The following is a 23,509-nucleotide window of genomic DNA, read 5'->3' on the forward strand; positions in this document are numbered from 1 at the left end:
AAGTCGTGAGTAAAATTTACACCAATTTAAGTTGCTAAATTGTATATATCATAGTTTAGTAAGATAATCTCACTTGACTATTCTTAAATTAAAACTGTAAACCTTTAGATTTTCCTTCCTGTTATAGCCCCATCTCCTGGAGAATAAATAACTACTACAAAAGATAAATTTTAATCAGACTCTGCCTTCTGGTTAAAACTGATAAAATTATCTGAAGCTGAAATTTAGTGTAAGGAGTTTTGTTTGTGCTGTTACTCCCTCAACTTTCTAATTGAAAGTTTGCTATATGTACTCATTGTAAAACATGCTTTAGTAGCTATCATTTATTAAACACATTATATGCCATCATGACAGGCTTTTCATAAATTATATGTCATTTTCCCAACAATCCTATGAAGTAGGTACTGTTAGTCCCAGTTTATTTGAGACAAGTGAGGTTTACTGAGGATAAATAACTTACTTACCCAAGGCCACACAGTGTCAGAGCTAGGAGTGCAATGTGGATCTGTCTGACTCCAGAGCCATGTTCATGTTACTCTGTACAGTACTTTTCTCTTAGACATGATTTTCTTTTTTCCCCTCTTAGACATGATTTTTTGTCTTTTTTTTTTTAATTGTTTTAATGTTTATTTATTTTTGAGAGCAAGACAGAGACAGAATGCAAGTAGGGGAGGGACAGAGGGGAAGACGCAGAAGCAGGCTCCAGGCTCTGAGCTGACAGCACAGAGCCCAGCGTGGGGCTCGAGCTCATGAGCTGTGAGATCAAGACCTCACCTGAAGTGGTTAACACCTGAGCCACCCAGGTGCCCCAGACATGATTTGCTAAACAGCAACTGCTTTACTGATATTTTCCTTAGATTTTTGAAAATTATACTTATTTTGAGATGATTGTAGATTTTAGTTGTAAGAGATAATTGAGATATTCCTTGAACTCTTTACCCAGGTTCGTACAAAGTTAGTACAGTATCATGACCAGCATGCTGACGTTGATAGGATTAACATACAGGGGCGTCACCACAAAGATCCTTTATGTTGCCCTTTTTTAGCCATACCTACTTTCCTTCCATTCCCACTCCCTCTTTAATCCCTGGCAATCACTAATCTGTTCTCCCTTCTGTAATTTTGTCATTTCCAGAATAGAACTAGAATCGCATACTATGTAACTTTTTAGGTTTGCCTTTTTTCACATTCAGCATAATTCTTTGGAGATTCATCCAGGTTGTATATATCAGTAATTTGTTCATTTTTATTGCTGAATGGTATGTATGTACCACAGTGTGTTTAACCATTCACTCCTTCGTTGTTTCCAGTTGGGGCTGTTAAAAATAAAGCTTCTATAAACATTATATGTAGGGTTTTGTTTGTTTTTGTTTTTTGTTTTTTGTGGGTTTTTTTGTATAAAAATAAGCCTTTATTTCTCTAGACTAAATGCTCAGGAGAGCAGTTGCTGACCTCTATGGTAGCTGTGTAGTTAATTTAAAAAACTGCTTATTTGTTTTTCAGACTGGCTGTACCATTTTATATTCTTACCAGCCATAAATGAGTAACCCATTTTCTCTGCATCCTCTCCACCATTTGTTGTTGTCACTTTTTTATTTCAAGTGTTCTGATGGTTGTGTAGTGACAGTTCATTGTGATTTTAATTATTTCGCTAATAACTGATGGTGTTGGATATGTTTTCATGTGCTTATTGGCCATCTGTATATCTTTAGTTAAATGTCTCATCATGTTTTTTTCCCATTTCTTCAATGAATTGTATTTTATGATTTTTTTAAGTAATCTTTGTACCTAACATGGGGCTCGAACTCACCATCCTGAAATCAAGAGTCACATGCTCTAACCACTGAGCCAGCCAGGTCCCCATTTTGTGATTGGATTGTTTGGTTTTTAATTCTGATGAAGTCTATTTTATCAGTTTGTCCTTTTACAAATCCTTGTTTTGATGTCAAGTTAAAGAACTCTTTGCCTATCTCAAAGATTTTTCGACAAAACTATAAAAAAAGTTAAAACTGTAAATAGTTTTATAGTTTTACATTTGTCATTTCAGTATGTGATCCTTTTTGAGTTAATTTTTGTATGAGGTGTGAGACTTTGATCAAAGGCCTTTTTTTTTTTTTTTTGGCCTGTGTATGGTCCAGTTGCTTTAGCACCATTTGTTGAAAAGACTATCTTTCCATCGAATTGCTTTGCATTGTTGTCAAAAATCAGTTGGCGCCTGGATAGCTCAGTCGGTTCACAGTCCGACTTTGGCTCAGGTTATGATCTCCCACTTCATGGGTTCAAGTCGGGCTCTGTGCTGACAGCTCAGAGCGTGGAGCTTGCTTCGGATTCTGTGTCTCCCTCTCTCTCTCTGTCCCTCCCCTGCTTACATTGTTTCTCTCTCAAAAGTAAACATTAAAAAAAAAAAAAGTCAGTTGGGTAGACTCAGCAGCTGTCTGGGGCAGTGGACTTTCCATCCTGGAACCATGGCCTAATTTGTTGGTAACCTGGAGAAGGCCCAGGTGCTGGTGGACACTTAAAGCTTGATTGGCCACATTTTGGCGGTATGCCAAGATTGAGCTCGTTCCTCTTATCCCTGCTTAGATTCCTGGAGTTACTCAGAGCTTGGAAAAAATAGTCAAAAGAGTTCTCAAACAGCCTCACAGTTACGGACGCTCTGCTGAATGTTTTGGTGACCACTGATGTGTGGATATAGTATAGTTTTATGTCTTTGAGATCATAGGCAAGCATGGCATTGTTGACTAGAATGTTTAAAGACCAGTCTTTAACATCTGTTTATATTTGGTTTATTATTTGAATAAAATAAGACAATATATCAAAACAATCAGTTGGGCATATTTGTGGGGATCTGTTTCTGAGTTCTGTCTTGTGTTCCTTTGATCTATACCTGTCCTCTGCTTAATACCACGGTCTTAATTAAAGTAGCTATGCATTAAGTGTTGAAATCAGGTAGATTGATTCCTCTACTTTTGTTGTTTTTCAAACTTGTTACAGCTATTACAGTTCTTTTGCCTTCCCACATACATTTTAGAATACTCTAAAGTGATTTTGTCAGAATTTTGATAAGAATTCCCTTCAACTCCATATATCATTTTGAGGAGAATTCTCATCCTTACAAAATTGAATCTCCAAATCCATGAATAGGACAGGCCTCATCATTTTTTTTTTTAAGATTTTATTTTTAATTAGTTTCTACACCCAGCTTGCATCTCGAACTTACAACTCTGTTGTAAGATCAAGAGTTGAGCACTCCACCAACTAAACCAGGCAGGCACCTCAGTTATGTAGCTTTTAGTATAAGTGTCCTGTGTGTTTTGTTAGATTTTCATGTATTTGATTATTCTTTTTGAATTATTCTAAATGGCATTTTAAATTTCAGTATCCACGTTTGTTACCAGTATATAGAACCACAATCAATTTTTGTGTCTTTATCCTGTATCCTCTAACCTTGCTTTTTACTCAGTAATTTTAGGAGTTTTTAAATAGATTTCTTGGAATTTTCTAGATAGATCATTTGACAGTTTTAGTTCTTCATTTGAGATGTATATGACTTTCAGTCCTTAAGTTTGAATTATAAATATTTTTACAGGACATGTGTAGTCTTCCAGATTTCGTGACATTTAAGAGTTTTCCTGGAATCCCGTTACAACACATCTTCATTGCAGCAGGAGACGACTTGTTAGATCTCATACAAGGCTTATTTTTATTTAACCCATGTACTCGAATTACAGCCACACAGGTATTTTAGCATATCTTTCTTATATTAGGAAATATGAGGATAATCTTAACTCTGACACTGATGAAATAGAGTATCATAAGATTTTCTAACATTCTTTAAATACTGTAAAGATGTGTTTTTGTTTTAAGGAGTTATAAGTTTTATCTTGTACCTAAGCTACAAGCCCCATTCATACTGGTATTAAATTACATCATGCATACGCAACAAGAGAGTTTACTTTTGCTTAGGAATGTATAAATACGTATTTATTTCATAATTAATTGGCTTTCAAGTAGCTTACCTAGAGAAGAAAAAATAAGAATGGTTTTGTACTTGTTAAAATAATGATATTTCAATTAATGCCAAGCCTAATGCCAAAAGTGTTCTGGTTTTTTTTCCCCATGAAATGCAGTCTTGGTATGCATGCTGATCATTGTCATAGTCAGAAAGTGATAATGGGGAGAAAATAGTATAGTTCCTTCTTTTTCTTTCTTAAAGATTTTATTTAATTTTATTTATTTATTTCAATGTTTATTTATTATTTTTGAGAGACAGAGCTCGAGCAGGGGAAGGGTAGAGAGAGGGACATAGAGAATCCAAAGCAGGTTCCAGGCTCCAGGCTTTCAGCACAGAGCCCAATGTGGGCCTTGAACTCACAGACTGTGAGATTATGACCTGAGCCAAGTTAGATGCTTAACCAACTGAGCCACCCAGGCACCCCAGATTTTATTTTATTTTAAAGTTGCTTTATTTTAGAGAGGGAGCAATCAGAATCGGGGGAGGGACAGAGAGAGGGGGGAGAGAGAGAATCCTAAGCAGGCTTGGTGCTGCCGGTGCGGAGCCCAATGCGGGGCTTGATCCCACAAACCGTGAGATCCTGAGTTGGACGCTGAACTGACTGAGCCACCCAGTCACCCCTAAAGATTTTAAGTAATCTCTGCACCCAGTGTGGGGCTTGAACTAAAAATCCTGAGATCCAAGAGTCACATGCTCTTCTGACTGAGCGAGCCAGGTGCCCTGAAAATAGAAAAAACTGTATGCTTACAAGAGACAGAAAGATAATCTGAATAGAACAGACATCGATACCCTAACTTAAGGGAAATAAGAATCAAACTCAAAAAAATTAGAAGACCAAGAATATCTGCTTTTCCAAAAGAAGGAAGAAATACTGTCCAACACAAAAACAAAAGAACATTAGATTTGAAAGAAAAAAATCCATTGTCTTTGTTTTAAAAACAAGCACAAAACAAAAAAAGGTTAGTGTCACAAACACTTAAAATTGGGGCAGGGAGGGGTGCCTGGGTGGCTCAGTGGGTTGAGCATCTGATTTCAGCTGAGGTCATGATCTCACAGTTCATGGGTTTGAGCCCCGTGTTGGGCTCTGTGCTGACAGCTCAGAGTCTGGAGTCTGCTTCGGATTCTGTGTCTCCTTTCTCTGCTCCTCCCCTGCTTGGGCTCTGTCTCTCTTTCTCAAAAATAATTAAACACTAAAAAAATTTTTTTTTTAAAATTGTGGCAGGGAAGTGTAGAAATGCAACACAGTACAATGATTTGGCTTCATAAAGTAAGACCCTGATTAAAATGAAATGTCACAAGTCTTCATATCTATGCACAATATACCAAGAATATAAAATAGATATTTTTTCACTTAAGTTTATTACAGACTACCAGATCATTGTTTAATGCATTTACTTCTATAGGCTTTCTCTTTTTGGCAGTACGTGTTACCTTCATACATACATGCTAAATATTTTACGATTAGAAGCACTCTTCTTATTTCAAATAAGTACCTTATCGTTAACTTTTCCGTGCACACACACACACACACACACACACTACCTTCATCATAAGAAATTTGAGATAAGGTCAGATTATCTAGAAAGTTGTTTTCATTAATAGTAAAAATCAAAATATAAAACATGTAAATAAAAATTTATAGAAAAATACTAGTTGTACAACTTATTTGGGTTATATTTTGATAGAATTTTTTTACTTAAAAATTCTTAAATGTTTATTTTTTAATTTTTTAAATATTTGTTTTTGAGAGAGAAAGCGTACGCAAGTGGGAGAGAGAACCTGAAGCAGGCTTCAGGCTCTGAGCTGTTAGCATAGAGCCCAATGGTGGGCTCATACCCACAGACTGTGAGATCATGACTTGAGCTGAAGTCGGATGCTTAACTGACTGAGCCACCCAGGTGCCCCAGAATGAATTTTTTTAAATGGGTTTTGACTCATGGATATCTGTCTTAAAGTTGCAATGAGATAGTCTCCCTTTCTTAAATCTCTGATAGCTCAGGATTAGCTTACTTAGGGAACTGCAGATTTGGAAGCATACTTTAGAAATGCAACTCTCTTGAAGTAAGGAATCTCTAAGTTGTCACTGCAAATAATGTAAAATAATGTTGTGAGAGGAAATGCTTGAAAAGTTTGTATGAATTTCTTTATATTCCTGAAAGGATTATTGAAAAGGAATTTTTATGCCTATTGAGCTGTACTATGCAAATAATGTATGAACTTGACAAATTTGTCATTTAGAATAAAACTATTTTTATTGGAATTCAGGACCAAAGTAAAGAAAGTGTCATGTCATAGAACATTGAACAGGTATTATGTAGAAATAACCTTGCTCAGTTCATTCCCAGTAAAATTTTTAATTGTGGTAAATTGTTGGATTTTAATACATTGTTACCAGCCTGTTGCATCTTTTAAAAAACTTTAAAAAAATCTATATTTATAGGCTTTGGAATTTGAATACACATACATGTTGTGACAGACTTTGAAGTTCTTTTTAAGCAAGTTTCTGTCTTTACATGTTGAACTATAGAGCCCCTTATGTATAGAGAGCTGAATTATACATGTCTTAACTAGGGATCTTTCATATTTAATATAGGCTGTTCCCCTGTAGAAAAATTACAAGGTAGTCTCTTTTTCTTAAGGTAATGAAATTTTCAACCAATCTTAAACCATTATATGTTTCTTTGTAGTAATTTGCTCATCCAAATTCTTGAGATTAATTTCATGTTGGAAGTGGGGCATTCACATAGTGTTTTTAATGTTCTCAATAATTCTGGTGTTTTGATTTTCATAAACAGTTCAGATACTTAAAACCCTACTTTCTTTGGTATCTTTTCTTTAAAGGCATTGAAAACTAAGTATTTCAGTAATCGGCCAGGGCCAACACCTGGATGTCAGCTGCCAAGACCAAACTGTCCACTGGAAACTTTAAAGGAACAGTCAAATCCAGCTGTAGCAACAAAACGGAAGCGAACACAGGCCTTGGAACAAGGTAAAACTTTCATTTTCATAAGAAATGAAATGAATTCAGAAAATTCCAAGTAAGTAATGTATAGCTAGTGACTGAGGGGCAGCTAAGAAATGTAGATTGTGAGCTGTTTGCTTTTTTTTAAGTGTATGGTAGAGAATGTGGTATTTTAGCCATATTTGTTTCCATTGAAAATAATTTAATTAAACCAAACATTTTAAAAGGATGTGGGCACTTCTGAGTATACCTCAGTGTTGCACGAAATATCAATGTGTGCCTTATTTTCTTCATAAATTTTTATCGGTATACTACATGCTTAATGTTTAACAAGTGCTATTAGCAAATCAAAGCAAGTAAAATGTATTGGATGTAGTTGGATGCAATGACTGGTTAGAATTGCCATAAGATTAAATGTGAACAACCTCATTTTTTTTTCACCTAGGAGGATTACCCAAGAAGCTAATTTTTTAGTTACAAAGATCACTGGACAGTATTTTACTACTGAAGGAAATAGTCCAAAAGGCAATTAATGGAAAAATAGTAAACGTTAAGTGAATGCTGTAGAAGGAATTTGTAAATATTCTACACATGTAAAATATGTAAAACTGGATTATTTTTATTAAATGTATTTTAAAACAAACTTAATTCTGATTTTTCTGATGAGAGTGCAAAAGTAAGATTAAATTCAATTCTCTGAAATGTAGAATTGAAAATTCATTAAGGAAACCTTAATAAAAATAATCATCAGTTATTTTGATGACCTGGCCCATCTAGCTTCACAGATTTATAGTAGTATTTAAAAATGGGGTAGTAGGGGTAGAGGTAGTATTTAAAAATGGAAGCAGTAGTAGTAATGTAGCATATACCTACGACCTAGAGTTAACAAATGTTAATATACTAAATAGGAAAAAAAAGATAAAACTACAAATGAAATTGAGGTCCCTTTAATATGCCATTCCATTCTTTTCCTTTTTGGCTTCCCAAAAGGGAAGCGACTCTCAGGAAATGAGTGTCTTTCCATGATTTTATACTGCTATTTTATAAAAATGCATGTAGTAATATACAGTATTGTTTTGAGTCTCCAAGTTTTATATGAACGATAGGCTATCTCATACTATAATTTATTTTTACTCAAAGCTTTTTTATTTCTTCCATATTAATACATATATATCTAATTTATTTAACAGCCATCTAATATATAAAAATACATCTATCTTACGTATACAACACTACATTCTTATGCTTTATTTATGGACTGTTATTTTTCTTTCCTGTATAAAAATTACCATAAGTGTATCAGCATAAAGTAACACAAATTTACTAGCTCACAGTTCTATAAGCCACATATCTGACCTGGCTCAACAGTGGTTTTCACATAGGTCAAAATCAAGGTGTCAGTTGAACTGGACTCTTATCTGAGTTTCTAGAGGAGAATCTGCTTCTATGCTTACTCAGTTCGTGTGATTTTAATGCACATGCTTCCTGTCCTTGTTAACTGTCAGCCAAGGCTTTTCCCAGCTTCCTAAGACAGTCCACATGCCTTGTCACATGGCATTCTCCATCTGTAAGCCAGCAGCCGTACTTAGAATCTTTTTGGTTTTCTTGTCTGCTACCAAAAAGGGAAGTCTGCTGTCTCAAAAAAAAAAAAAAAAAAAAAAAAAAAGGTCACCTGATTGGATTATCCATATAGTAAGGTCAATTTACTTGGGATTTTAATCTCTTTATAGCAGTACCTAGATTAGTACTTAAATAATCAGGATGGGAATCGTAAAGTATGAATTTTCAATAATGTTGATATTGCCATATTTCCACTGTGTTCCCAATAGCTATTTAGTTCTTAAAAATGAAGAACTCTCCACACCCCACTCCACCCCATCCCAGGTGCCTGGGTGGGTCAGTCAGTTAAGCATCTGACTCTTGATTTCAGCTTTTGATCTCAAAGTGGTGAATTCAAGCCCCACACTGGGCTCCTTGCTGGGTACGAAGTGTACTTCCCCTTATCTTACTCCATATATAAAAACTAACTCAAATTGGATCAAAGACCTAAACTCAAGACCTAAAACTGTAACAACTCTTAGAAGAAAATATAGAGGAAAAGCTTCATGACATTAGATTTGGCAAGGACTTCCAGGATAGGACCCCAAAACACAGGCAAGAAAAGTGGGGGAAAAAAAGATATAGGGCATCTGAGTGGCTTAGTGGGTTAAGTGTCTGTCTCTTGATTTTGGCTCAGGTCATGATGGGTCGTGAGATGGAGCTCTGTGTTGGCTTCTGCACTGTGTGTGGAGCCTGCTTGAAATTCTCTCTCCCCGTCCCTGTCTCCCTGCCCCTTGCTCATGTGCTCTCTCTCTCTGAAAAAAGAAAAAAAAAAAAGACACTGGACTACGTCAGCATTTAAAACTTGTATGTATCACAGGAGTGTTAAGCAACACAGTGAAAAGAACAGAAGAATATATTTGCAAATCATATATCTGATAAAAGATAGCTCAACAATAAAATATTTTAAAAAATGGGCAAAGGACTTGAATAGACATTTCACCAAAGATGATCTAGAAATGGCCAATAAGCATGTAAAAGATGCTCAACATCTCTAATCATTAGGGAAATGCAAGTCAAAACCACGGTGACATACCCCTTCATACACGTTAGGATCACTATTATATATAAAAAAAAAATCATAGAAAGTAATAAGTGTTGGTGAGGATGTGGAGAAATTAGGACGCTTGTGTACTACTGGTTGGAATGTAAAGTGGTGTAGCTGCTATGACAAACTGTAGTCTTTGCTTAAAAAAATTTTAAAGGCATTTTCATATGATCTAGCAATTTCACTTCTGAGTTATATGCCCCCAAAATTGAATGCAGGTTCTCAAATATACACGGTCATCAACACTGTATGATGTATTTGTTTCCCCTCATCATCTCTAGCACTCACATAATCTTTGTGATCTTTCCTAATTTGGTATCTCATTATCATTTACTTTTTTTAAACGTCTACTGTTGTTGAATAATTCCTCACATTTGCTTACCATATATAATCCCTCTTTGTGAATTGTTGATTTAGATTCTTTGTTATTTGGGGAGTATTCCAAATTTTAGCAGTTTAAGCATCTGCATTTTATATAATACACATATACACACATTAAAAAAGAACATTTCTAGCTTTTATTGTTTTTTACACTTAGATATTATTGAACATGCCCAAATCTTTGCTTTTCTTACCTTTTATTTCATATTAAGTGATTATATGTATTAGTTCTGTGTATACTCTTTATCATATTCCATTGACCTGTTGGTACCACACTATTTTAAATAATGTAGCTTTATATTACTACCAGGACAATGCAATTTAATGTCTAGTAACAGTAGTTCCTCATCATTACTCCTTTTTTCAAAATTTATTTGCTAAAGTTCATCTTTTATTAATATTTATTAAAGCCAACTAAATGTTCTTGCTTTAACAACTATAAACGGTTTCTATTTTATATTGTTACTTCATTTTACCCTGTTGTTACCTCATCTATAAGTAGTATTCAATGTAGTCATATCTTTTTTTTTTTTTTTTTTACTAGAGATCATAACTAAAGTTTTACAAAACTTCTAAAACTTCTGACAATGTAATGCATTTCCTTTGGCATAATTGTGATATTACTAATATAGCAACATTCCCAGAAGGTATTAAAGATTTTATGCAATACCTTAAAATTCAGCATCAAAACCAAAGAATGGTGTGAGTGCTAGAATTCTGCACAGTTCTGGCTCCAAAGTGTCATCACACCAACAAAAAAAGAAGCTATAAAGGTAACTAGCAATGCTTTGAATATGCTTCTGCCAAAGTCCCACCATGATAACTTTTTTATTGAAGTTAACTTAAGGAAATTATTAGTTGTAACCTTTCTCTGGCAAATGAAAATCCTGAAAAATAGCAATAAAACAAGATACATGTATTTCAAAAATTATCATGCAGCCATTCCTAGGCATTGTTATTTCTTAGAGCATTAATTTATATTGTTGCTTAAGCCAAAGATCCCTTTAGTCATTCAAAATAGTTTAATAACTTTTTTTTCTCAGAAATCACTTTCTTGTTTTTAAGATGTTGGCAAATATTGAAAATTTAATAAAGCATACTAATGTAATTTATAAAATCCATCAACAGAATATTAATAAATTTCTTGTAGAAAACATTTGAGTATTTAAGCTACCTTCTAAAACTTAGAAATACCCATAAAACATACAACTTCTGAAGATGTAGCAACATGTGTACAGTCCTTTTTTAAAGTGTCATAATATAAACAGCTCTCAGGTCTGATTTCAACTGATTTATCTTCAAAACATGATATTTGATGGCAAAGAACAGGATCTTTTGAGAGTTCTTGTGCAGTGCTGATCTCTGTGAGGGTGCTGGATTGAACAAAGACAGCCCGCAGAACTTAAAATGTGAACACTTGAAAACACAGGATCATGCAGTGCAGGGAATTCTGAAGCTTTCCCCCATGCATTTTTTAATGGAAAATTGTCTTTCACAAGATTTTTTTCCTTATTGTCATTTGAGGTGGTGTCTTTCTCTTCTAATGCCCGAGCAAGCATGTAACTAACTTTTCTTTGATGAGCCAAAGCTTCTTCTTTGTCATTCAACTACTTGGACAAAAAGTAAAAATATGCCAATTAGTCAATAAATCACAGCATATAGAGCTATAATCAGAAGACTTTTTCTCAGAATGTTCTGTCTTCAATCTGTTAAGTCAGTCAATGTAAATACATTAATTAAATAAGTTAATCTAGCGATCCCCAAGTATTATGCTACACATTACTGAGGACTTTTTTTTTTTTCTTACGGAGAACAGAAGTTTCCTTCTGCTGAAACTTTTGTAGGTCATCTGAAGAGAGAGGAAAAACATACACGTGGTTGTGTGTGTGTGTGTGTGTGTGTGTGTGTGTGTGTAATATCAACATGTAATTACCCCTGCAAGAGAAGGCTGAAGTTCTTTATATGTGAAATTTTTTAAATATATTTATATGTGAATAAATGACTTTAATCCTCTTGTATAGATAAGTATGTTCATATAGCATGAGTCTTTTAGTCATATGAAATAGAGATAATGATTCAAGATATAATGTGTGAGAAAGTTGCCTTGTACATTTTAAAAATTCCTGAATTAAGTAAAAGGTCTTGTCATGGACTGTATGTGTAAATGCAGATGACAGAGGTACCTGCAGTTAATTACAGGCAGCCCCCTCTTTTCAGAGGTGAAGCTTTAAACTTGTACAGGAAGAACATGGATGGGAGAAGTGGGAAGAGCATGCAGGGAATTTAAGGAGATGAAGATCAAAACTGGAGGATGGTACCTCAGCTGAGAAAAGGGCATAAAAGGCAAGTACAGAGTACTGAAGAACGGAATTTTTTAAAAAAAGAGTTGAATTAATAGGAAACAAAAAGATTAGCTTAACCACAACTTCTAACAAGAGAAAGCAAAAACACTGACCAACTCTGTTAGCATCTTAAAGACTTCTTGAGGATTATCCTGGTCTTCAGTCTTCTTAGAACTGTTTTCTGAAGGGAGCATACCCAACAGTTTCTGCCCTAAGGTCTTCTTACTTCCTTGTGATGGTAATCCTAAAACTGAACATGCAAATCAACTGAAACATAAAAACCCTCACTCATATACTTCCAGGAAAAGAGGTAAGTCTGAACCAAGGATAATTCATTTGTAAATCAGTCAAGAGGTGGTTCTCTTCTGGAGAAGTCTGGTGAGTCAGGCATCAGTGTAGTGGGAAGAGAACACAGACTTGAGAGGCAGGATGGCAAACGGGAGGTTGAGTGGGTCACAGCGTAAGGACCCAGAGCAATGCCCTGCCTGCCGCTCTACTCCTTGGCTCCCAGCGATAGCTTCCCTCGAGAGAGCATGCAGCCCACATTACCAGATCATCTCAGTCTTCCAGAGGAAGCAGCAATCCAGATGTGTGTGTGAAGTCTTCCAGTGTTAAATGTCAGCCACTTACCAACATTATTTGACAACACTGTGTAGACCCAACAAAACATGTCTGCAGGCCACAAGTGGTCTCTAAACCATGCAAATCCTGCGTTAGAGGAGAAAGACCTGGACTTGAATCCTCATTTAGCCCCTTACTCAGTGACCTTGGACAAGGTCTCTGTGCTTTTTTTCTTCACCTCTAGAATGAGAATAATAGCCTCCATGCTTCAGGATTGCTGTGTCATTAAATAATAGAGCATAGGGGCTGGGAGAAGGGAGTGGACAGTTAGTGTTTAATGGGTAGTTTCTGTTTGGAAAGATGAAAAAGTTCTGAAGATGGATGGTCTTGATGGGTACGCAACAATGTGAATGAAGTTAATGTTATTTAAATATGGTTAAAATGGGGGATGCCTGGGTGCCTTGGTCTCAGCTCAGGTCTTGATCTCATAGCCATGAGTTCAAGTCCTATGCTGGGCATGAAGTCTACTTAAAGTTAAAAATGGTTAAAATGGTAAATTTATGTATATTTTAGCACAATTAAAAAAAAAAAACATGTAGCCCAGGTACTGACCTAATGTTTAAAAGTCCACATCTTGAAATGTGTACACTGATGATGTTCTTTATAGAAAGGATGCAGTTTTATAGCAGAAGGTACCAAAATTGTGGATTTATACAAAGAAAACATCAAGAATGCCTTTGGAATGCTCTGCAAATGGTCTAATGGAAAACTGAGAACAGATAAAAGACAATTCCCTTTCCACCCAATCCTGATAAACCACAGCTACCGGGGCTCACTCACTGACCTCTTCCTCAAGCAACTTCAACAAAAGGAGAAAAGCCAGACAAGTTGATGTGCTCATTAGCTTTGATGAGTGAATGAATCTGCATCTCTATTTGTAGTCTTAAAAAAAAGAAATATGCTATAACCTATCTCTCAGAACTCGTCTAAGCTGCCATTATCAACAAGAAAAGTTAATGTCTTCTAAGATGTTAACCACATACAAGAAACTGGCCTATGGCAACGTCCTGTCCGTCTTCAGATTACTGAAATACGTGAATAAAATGAATCAGTTTTGTCACTAAGAAACTGACAGAGTAGGGGCACCTGAGTGGCTCAGTCGGTTGAGCTTCCAACTTCGGCTCAGGTCATGATCTCACAGTCTGTGAGTTCAAGCCCCGCATCGGGTTCTGCGCTGACAGCTCAGAGCCTGGAGCCTGTTTCAGATTCTGTGTCTCCCTTTCTCTCTCTCTGCCCCTCCCCCACTCATGCTCTGTCTCTGTCTCAGAAATAAATAAACATTAAAAAAAAAGAAACTGACAAAGAGCTACTGACACTTGTATGGACTTGTAAAGGCCTTTCGGAGATGAATCAGTTATTTTAAATTCTGCTTCCAGTCTCTTCAGGGCCTTAATGGAAAACAAAGATCAGGAGCTATATCTATCAAATCATATTTTTAATGGAAAAGTTTTTCAAGTTTGTCATTAGCTAAGAAAGGCAGTCATTCTAGAATATAAAATGAGTATGTATTCAAGTGCTGAAATGAATATTAATCTACCTCTTAGGAAAAACCCATTTTGTCTGTCTAGCACTACCTTTTTGGCCAACTTCCATGGACACAGTGGGTGGTCTTCTGTGCAGATGACAGAATGTGGCAGGCTTTCATAAGATTGTTCTAACCATGCCTTCCCCTTCGTTTTCTTTCTCCCATAACTCTTCTCCTCATCTTCCATCAAAACAAACAAGCAATTAAATTACATTTCCAAAGGGATTTGCCTTCAGTTCACATCACAGAACACCAAGGTTGTGCTTAAAGAGAACACCTTTGAAAATTCGGCAGTCCAGCTCCTATCAAGGGCTTAGCTTAGAAGAGGTGCCTGAAAATGACCTACACATTTGTGGTCCTTGAAAGAACTAGATATTAACATTTTCCATCAATTCCTAAAAGACTAAGTATATGGACTATGTTTGCATATTTGCCTGGCAGAATCACCTACATTGAGTTGGACACTAAGGTTATACCTTTGGCTTTTATCAAGGGATTATTATAGATAACAGCCATATAAATTCTGATTTTATATTTATCATAAATGATTGTTGGGGACTTAGACATTACATTAGCCAGCTCAGGGATTTTTGTTGTAAGTCTCATGTCAGAAAACCATTTTAGAAATTAATTTCAGGACAGTGTGGAATGCCTCCTTAAGAGTCAGTGTTGAGAGTTACGATTTCCTGTGTTGCCCTGACTTCCACCTGATAAACAGTCTAAATACAGAAGTCTTATGATCTGCTTCTATCTACTTTCATAGTTCTTGTTTATCGCTTCCTTTTTTATTTTCCCTATATTTTATTTTACCTCTATTTATATTTTCCCTATATTTTATTTTCACATCACTTGACCTGTATATTATTAGGAATATGTACTACTTGAGAAAAAATTAAAAATAGGTATCTTATTACAAGTTTCATTTTTAATATTCTAAGACTCATATTTCCAAAGTTCATGTGAACACGAGAAAGACTGGAATTAGGATTATTGGTTTTGACATATTAGAAAATATTTAGAAATATAGTCACCTCAGAATTTCAATATTAAAACATCTAAACCTACAAACTTCACTATATAATCTTTCTTGACTAATAAAAGATTTCAAGTTGGAATTTTAAATTGAAGCAATATGAGTTGCACTGAATAATACTGATGAATAAAAACTGATACTGAACATTTAGCGAAACTAAAATTTCTAAAAAATAACAGCTACTTTGATTTTATTGGATGATCTACTTCCAACTGTCATTTTTCATTCTTTTATTCCATTTTTATATATTTTGTTCACACCAGTACAATACTGAAAAATGGCCATGAACTTTTGATAGGTTTGTGAACAAAACCTAACCCTTAACTTGTTTCATTTTTATAAAAGTATTTTATTAATATTTCCAACTTAAGATTTTTCCTCTACTCCTCCATCTCCTTTTAGAATCACACATTTCAGCAAAGTTTAATTAGATATACTTAATGTTTGGGTTTCACTATTTTTTTAAAAATTTTTTTAATGTTTATATTTTGAGAGACAGATGGAGCGTGAGCAGGGGAGGGGCAGGGAGGGAGGGGACACAGAATCCGAAGCAGGCTCCAGGCTCCAAACTGTCAGCACAGAGCTAGATGTTGGTCTCAAACTCACAAGCTGTGAGCTCATGACCTGAGCCGAAGTTACACGCTTAACTGACTGAGCTACCCAGACACCCCTGAGTTTCACTATTTTCATTGTGACGTCTAGGCAGTTTCCCTTTAATCACCTAGCACTCATAAACTTTCCCCACTAAACATGGTCTTATTTAAATGAGATAGTTGAGGGGCACCTGGGTGGCTCAGTCAGTTAAGGGTCTTTTTTTTTTTTTTTAATTATCTTTGAGAGAGAGACAGAACACGAGCAGGGGAGGGGCTGAGAGAGAGGGAGACACAGAATGTGAGGCAGGCTCCAGCCTTCGAGCTGTCAGCACAGAGCCCAACACAGGGCTCGAACCCATGAACAGTGAGGTCATGACCAAAGTCAGCACTTAACAGACTGAACCACCCAGGCACCCCATGGCATCTGACTCATGATTTCAGCTCAGGTCATGATCTCACTATTCTTGAGATTGAGCCCTGTGTCCGGCTCTGTGCTGACAGCTTGGAGCCTGCTGGGGATTATCCCTCTCCCTCTTTCTCTCTGCCTCCCTCCCCAACTAGTGTGCACACACATTCTCAAAATAAGTGAACAATTTTTTTTAAGTAGCTTAAATGAGATAGTTGAGTAGTAGAAAAGATTCTACTGTTTTATGGTTTTGGTGACCCCAATATTTCTTCTGCATATGTAACGTCCAGTGACCCCCTTTCTTCCCATAGTTGCTAAATTTTGTAATAAATCACAACTGTGATACTTTTAATTATATTCTCCTTTCATTTAACGGTGCATAATCAACTTTGATTATAATCAAAAACAACTAAAATTGTATCTGATTATTGCCATTATAATTCATATTTACCATCCTCCTTAAGGTGCTTCCAATTTATCCACTTTGTTGCTTTTTTACACATTTTATCCATTTGTGTCAATCTTAGTGCCTGGTCATTTTTCCTCATTAATTGTTGCTCAAATGCAATTCTGAATGCATCTGCCATTATGTAAGCTTCTTCTTTACTCTTCTGCAAAAGTCCCAACTAGTTTTGAAAGAAAGTTTGACAGGTGTCATATGCAAAACTAGAACAATTCTTGCCTGAATGCTGAGTAACATTAGCAAATGTAGTCTCCCTGCCTAGCATGTATCTGTCAGTCTGATCTATTTCATGTGCTTAAACTAATTAGTACTTGCTGATTCCCCTCTACAGAAGCTGCCCACTCTGAACTAGATTACCAGAAATTTCCTTCCTGGTGCCCGATCATTCCTTGTTAATCCACTTCTTGGACCTTACCTTATTACCACAGAAAGGCCTTGTGTGTGTCCTGCCCAACAAGTAAGAAGGGAGGATGCCAAAGGCTGCATTTCCATTCTGCCTTGGGCCAGTCTAGACAGTATCACCGAAAATAATTATGAATGTCACCTTTTAGATATGTGCCATAACTGACCCTGACTGATCTTTGTAATCTTAGGCTTGTCTTAATGAACTGCTAATTTTTAGCTGTTATTTTTCCTATGTCTGAAGACTTGAAATTCCATACCTTCAATAAAGGTAAAATATTTTTAAAATTATGGTCCATGTTTGTATTTGTTATTATAATGGCAGCCGTCATTTAAGTGCCAGCACCTGCGTGGTGCAGTGCTAAACATTAAATGTCTGCCTCTTCTATTTCCGCAAAACAGCCCAATAACTAGTTATTATTCTCTGTTTTAACATATGTATCCAAACCCACACACGTAGAAAATACTAGAGCTATGACTCAAACCTAGGTCTGGCTGGTACAAAGGTCCCTTCAGTGTACCTTGCTGTTTTTCTGCTAAGCTTTATGTTAATCTCCCCATTTATCAGTGTTGTGGATCCTAGTGATTTTAAGTATGAGCTTTTTCCTCTAATTATAAATAGAGTAATTTGGGGACCATTTATAGAGAAAAGAAACATAAACAGGAAATATCAACTATAAACTTAGGCAAACAACTTTATGTTGCCATAGTATCATGCCAAGTACTATTTGTATTTTGGAACCATGTAAATAAAATCCAGTTGGTACGTTAATTCTATCATATAAAAGTAAGCCTGAGTTCCACAGCCAGTGACTACTAAAAGGAAGCTAATTATTGCAGATATTTCCCTTCTATTAATAGAGAAAAAAAAGCTTTTAGTGTTTTGATAATATGGTACTTACCTCCTGTTTGAGCTTAAGCAGCATTTTCCGAGCCGATGCCGCCATTTTGGCACAAGCACAGGGACTCCCTCCGGGACCATGGCAAAGGCAGGCTCTGAGGACAGCAAGCTTTAAACCCGAAAACATCACTCCCATTACTGAGGGTCGCACTACCTAGCTGCACACAAACGCAAGGGCACTTACACACATGCACATTTATATTCGAGCATGCAATTCAAAGAAATTGGAAAGAGAAACAAAAATAGAAGAAAATTGACAGGCGGATTTCAGGATCCAACCACAAATGAGGAAAGAATGTTACTACTTGGAACAAATCCATAAAGGAGTTCTACCTTGCTTCTTTCCTTTTTCCAAAACTTCTAAGTTGGCACCAGTTTCTATGGTCTGAATCCCTGCCAGGAACTTGAAGTAATATTAAAATCTACCTTGTCGATTTGTGAATGAGCTTAGCCTGGCTGCCCAGCATTTACTCCTGCCAGCTCCCACCAGGGAGAGATGCATGCTTAAAAATGATGAATGAATTTTAATATGTCAGGAAAATAATCATCCCTCCGTTTCTAAAAAAATACTTGTGATTGTGTCATGTTAGACACAGCTAACACAGCTTATGCTAAAACTATAAAAATAAGAAATGGGGCAGGAAGTGGCCAGCACATGTCCTAGTGTACCAGAATGTAATGCATGGTACCGGTAAGGTTGAGGAACTGTCCTGGGGAAACCAATGGGCCTCTCTTACCCTCAGTGTCAAATTGCTAAGTATAGTGCTATTCTAGAACATGTCGCAGACGGTGATGGGGAAAAGGAAAGTAGAAAATCTCCCTCTTGTTCATCTTTCATACCTGCCTACCTACCTCAAGACCTGAAACCTCTGTAAAACCACATTTATCACGGCACTTGTGTTCCTGAGCTGCCATCTGCTGTTTGATCTCCAGCATGGCGAGGGCCTCCAAATACTGTCGATTTAAAACTAGGAAGGGCCAAAGAAGAGAGTGTTAGTTATGCAGTCTGACTCCGGCCTCACCTAAGCTACTAGTTACACCAACATCGTACACTCACTTCTTACAAGCAGTGCATATATAGACATTGCCTACCAAAACTGCACAGCCAGAAAATCTGATAAAATAGTGAGTATCAAACGAGATAACAGATACTTAACATTAGATGAAATGTTACTGTATTTAATGTGGAAGTGTCCAAAGTCTGGTCTTCATTTGCTCAAAGAAAATTTGTAGGATTTTCAAAGAACATACAAATGCAAATTATTTGCACTTGCTAGATCTTGAGACCACCAGATGGTGAGAGCTCATGCTTTAATGTCAAATGGACCAGCTATCCAAACTCTATTAGACTTCTATTATGAGTTTTCACAAATTCTCAACCATTTATAACAAGAGCGGTCCTACTATATCCTGGAACAGAAAATCGTGACTTCTCCCCGACTTGTTGCAGTGAGGTGGTAGAGAGGGAGTGGATGTGGTTACAGGCTGCTGCTTTCCTGAACTAACCTAACACAGGTGAAATCTCCCATCTGCTCTAATCACAGGTATGGAGAAGCACCATTTTCTCTGTGCAGTTCTCACCCAGGTGCTCTGCCACTATTCACTTACTAGACTACAGAAAGTGCCCCTCTCAGGCCCATGACCTGATTTAGAACTTTGTCTCCTTCAAGCCACTACTTTAAAACAGTTTCTGCTAAGAAGGAAGAAACAACACATCTCTTAAAATTATATAAAAAGTTGATGCCATCTTAATATTCTTAAAACATCTTGGAGGCGCCTGGGTGGCTCACTCGGTTAAGTGTACGACTTCAGCTCAGGTCATGATCTCATGGTTCGTGGGATCAAGTCCCACCTTGGGGTGTGCACTGACAGTGCAGAGCCTGCCTGGGATTCACTCTCTCTGCCTCTATCTCTCTCTCTCAAAATAAATTAATAAACTTAAGAAATATATTCTTAAGATATCTTAATATTCTTTTATTAACTTTTATCATAAGGTGACTTATTACATAAGGGGTGTGTGTGTACACACATATAGGTAAAAACTTTAAAGTCTGTAGTCAGTCAATATCTTGAAAAAGCAAGAGTGCTAGTATTAGCCTTAATACTATTAGAATACATCCCTACTAATGTCCCCCCAAAAAAACATGTACTTAGGTTTCTCAAATATGAGGTGCTCTACCATTTTGTTTTACACTGAGTAGAAAAACAAAAGGATAACGGGAGAATGGGGAGAAATGCTTACTGGATACAGGGTTTTACTTTGGAGTGATGAAAATCTTTTGGAATTAGATAATTGTGCAACATTGTGAGTGTTATGAATTATTTACTTTTGAATGGTTAATTTTGATATGTGAATTTCATCTTAAAATTTTTTCATTAAAAAAACCCTAATGACGCATTTCTTGGAAGTACGTTGCTTCTAAATAATAGCACTTTGTCTATTGATAAGTATGTTCTTAACATAGGACACTAAAACTGATATTTTAACATAATATTCTTAAGCAATCATCAAAATAATGCTCTTCACTTACGTGCATTTTCCGACTTCAGCATTTTAATTTCTTCTGTTTTCACATTCAGAGTTTCCTTGAGGACTGCATTTTCACAGTTTAGCCTGGAAAAAAAAGTACCCTCCAAATAACTAAAACATTAACATTTCATTGTTTTTGTTTTTTTAATTTTTTTGATGTTTTTATTTATTTTTGAGTCAGGGAGAGACAGAGCATGAGCAGGGGAGGGGCAGAGAGAGAGGGAGACACAGAATCCGAAGCAGGCTCCAGGCTCTGAGCTGTCAGCACAGAGCCCGACGCGGGGCTTGAACTCATGGACTGAGATCATGACCTGAGCTGAAGTCGGACGCTCAATCGACTGAGCCACCCAGGCACCCCTAACATTTCATTGTTGAATGAGAATATTTGTATCCCATATCAGAAAACAAAAACCCAGATAAAATTTTTCCTACTTCAAAACAAGCTAGAACTTATATGTGTCACAAAACAAAAACAATTTAGAGTGTGGTAAGATTCTGGACATACTCTTAACCCTTCTGTATACTCATCTGAGAAACAATCAGAAGTATCTCAAATTAAAAAATAAAAAATAATAAGGAGGGGGGCTGCTGGCTCAGTAGAGCATGCGACTCTTGATCTCAGGGTCATGAGTTCAAGCCTCACATTGGGTGTGGAACCTACTTAAAATAAAAATTTAGGGGCGCCTAGGTGGTTCAGCTGAGTGTCTGACTCGTGATTTCGGCTCAGGTCATGATCTCACAGTTTTTTTTTTGTTTTTGTTTTTTTTTTTTAACGTTTATTTATTTTTGAGATAGAGACAGAGCATGAACGGGGGAGGGGCAGAGAGAGAGGGAGACACAGAATCAGAAGCAGGCTCCAGGCTCTGAGCCATCAGCCCAGAGCCCGATGCGGGACTCGAACTCACGGACTGTGAGATCGTGACCTGAGCTGAAGTTGGACGCTTAACCGACTGAGCCACCCAGGCGCCCCCATGATCTCACAGTTCTTGAGATTGGGCCCTGCATCAGGTTCTGCGCAGGCAGTGCTGAGCCTGCTTGGGATTCTCTCCCTTTCTCTCTGCCCCTCTCCTGTTCATGCTTTGCTGTCTGGTTCACTCTCTTTTTGTGCAGACTTCATAACAAAACCTCTTTTGCTAGTTCTGCTTAATTGAAGAATATCCTAAAAGGCAGTCTACTGACAGATGCAAATCTGGGTGTTTGAATCAGAATTTTCTGGATTCTGTGCAGCGAAAACAAAATACAAAAACCAAGACAACACTATTAAATTGGCATAAATTAAGATTTGTGACATTCTCTTGAGGAGGCACTTTTATGCATTGCTAGCAGGAATGCAAAGTGGTACAAGCCTTACAGACAAGAATTTGATAACATCTAATCTACATATGAATTGACCTTTTGATCCAGCAATTCTAAGAATTTACACCAGAAGTACATCTCCCAACAACACAAAAACATGTATGTCAAAGCTGTTTACTGCAGCACTGTTTACAACCGCAAGATACTGGAAACAATCTAAGTGCCTCTATATGGGAGAATAGTTGAGTACACTATGGCACATCCACACAATGGAGTGGTTTCCTGGATATATTGTTAAAAAGGAAAAACAGTGCAAAAGAATATGTACAGTCAGCTGTTCTTTGGTGTAAGAAAGAAGGAGAAATAAGAAAACAAACATATCTGCCAATTTGTGCAAACAGAAACAGAGGAATGATAAATCAGAAAACAGTAACTGGTTATCTATATAGATAGTGAGGGGAAGGAAAGATGGCAGGTTGGGAATGGGGTAGGGGCCCTGGGGGGAGAATGACATTTCTGAGTATACCTCAGAATAGTTCTGACTTTTGGAAGCATGTCAGTGTTTTACAAGGTCAAAAATAGATCAGACGAATAAATAAATCAACAAGGATGATGAAACAACTCTAAAACAGAATATAGATAAAAACAAATGAACTTAAATGAATTGTATAACCACAGAAAGAAAGAAAACTAAAGTCAGTTTTGAACACTTGTTTTGACTGGATCCCCTCAGGCGAGAAACAAAACTGCAAACAAATATTGAACTCTAGTTAGTAGGTTTGATTTTGCAATGGTGTGTATTAGCAATTCTAAAGCTACTTTCTGCATATTCTATGACAACAAATAAGTAAACATTGGGTGAAAAGAGCCAGGTTTCTCACTGGAAGTTACAAATATGGAAATGAGCAAGGCTCAAATGTACCCTGTGGTGGTGGGGCGCAGTTGAAGATATGGGTGTGAACTCAAGGGTTCTGAACAGAGAGCGATGAAGAGGTAGATGTATATGTCAGTGTGTGCGTGTGCATTTCCAGTCGTCCTCTCAGAGGACCTCTTAGCAATGACTTCCAGTAGCCATAAGCACACCTAGCACTAAGATCTTGATTTCTAAACACCATTCCCCGCTAAAAGGAACCAGGAATCCTTGGAAAGATGCCAATATTGTAAGCATAATGGCCTATTACCTCTTGTACCAGAAAGCAAGAAAGTGCTCCAACAATAACAGGGAGGTGTCAGAAAGCCACAGGAGCCAGCTTGAAGGGGCTCCCATTGACTGAAGTTGGAAAACTGTATGCAAAAAAGAAATTATGATAGTAACCCATTGAATATTGCAAGAATTCATGAATCCATTTTGGTATAAACAAATGGGGGAGGAAAAAAGCTCTTAAAATGCCA

General features: G+C 36.7%; 2 protein-coding genes across 13 annotated transcripts in view; one reads left to right on the top strand and one right to left on the bottom strand.

Moving 5' to 3' along the window:
• CDK7 (cyclin dependent kinase 7) overlaps positions 1 to 23,509 on the top strand; it is a 62,496-nt gene that overhangs the window by 29,370 nt on the left and 9,617 nt on the right. For 3 of the 9 annotated variants that reach the window (XM_045446225.1, XM_045446260.1, XM_045446232.1), the window contains exons 10-11: positions 3,590 to 3,739; positions 6,857 to 7,004. In XM_045446225.1, the coding sequence (XP_045302181.1) occupies positions 3,590 to 3,739; positions 6,857 to 7,004 (298 nt within the window). Of the gene's footprint in view, positions 1 to 3,589; positions 3,740 to 6,856; positions 7,005 to 7,422; positions 7,621 to 9,396; positions 9,401 to 11,816; positions 12,035 to 12,222; positions 12,381 to 23,509 lie in introns of those variants that run through there. The other 6 variants (XM_045446240.1, XM_045446283.1, XM_045446247.1 and 3 more) reach the window with 5 other exon arrangements.
• Positions 10,120 to 23,509, bottom strand: part of CCDC125 (coiled-coil domain containing 125) — a 31,139-nt gene continuing 17,749 nt past the window's right edge. For all 4 annotated transcript variants that reach the window (XM_045446183.1, XM_045446191.1, XM_045446202.1 and 1 more), the window contains 6 exons: positions 20,823 to 20,905; positions 19,144 to 19,259; positions 18,293 to 18,400; positions 16,977 to 17,151; positions 12,461 to 12,597; positions 10,120 to 11,612 (listed from right to left, as the gene is read on the bottom strand). In XM_045446183.1, the coding sequence (XP_045302139.1) occupies positions 11,304 to 11,612; positions 12,461 to 12,597; positions 16,977 to 17,151; positions 18,293 to 18,400; positions 19,144 to 19,259; positions 20,823 to 20,905 (928 nt within the window). In that variant the 3' untranslated portion in view covers positions 10,120 to 11,303. The remainder of the gene's footprint in view (positions 11,613 to 12,460; positions 12,598 to 16,976; positions 17,152 to 18,292; positions 18,401 to 19,143; positions 19,260 to 20,822; positions 20,906 to 23,509) is intronic.

This window comes from Leopardus geoffroyi, chromosome A1 (assembly GCF_018350155.1).
Source record: "Leopardus geoffroyi isolate Oge1 chromosome A1, O.geoffroyi_Oge1_pat1.0, whole genome shotgun sequence".
NCBI lineage: Eukaryota > Metazoa > Chordata > Mammalia > Carnivora > Felidae > Leopardus > Leopardus geoffroyi.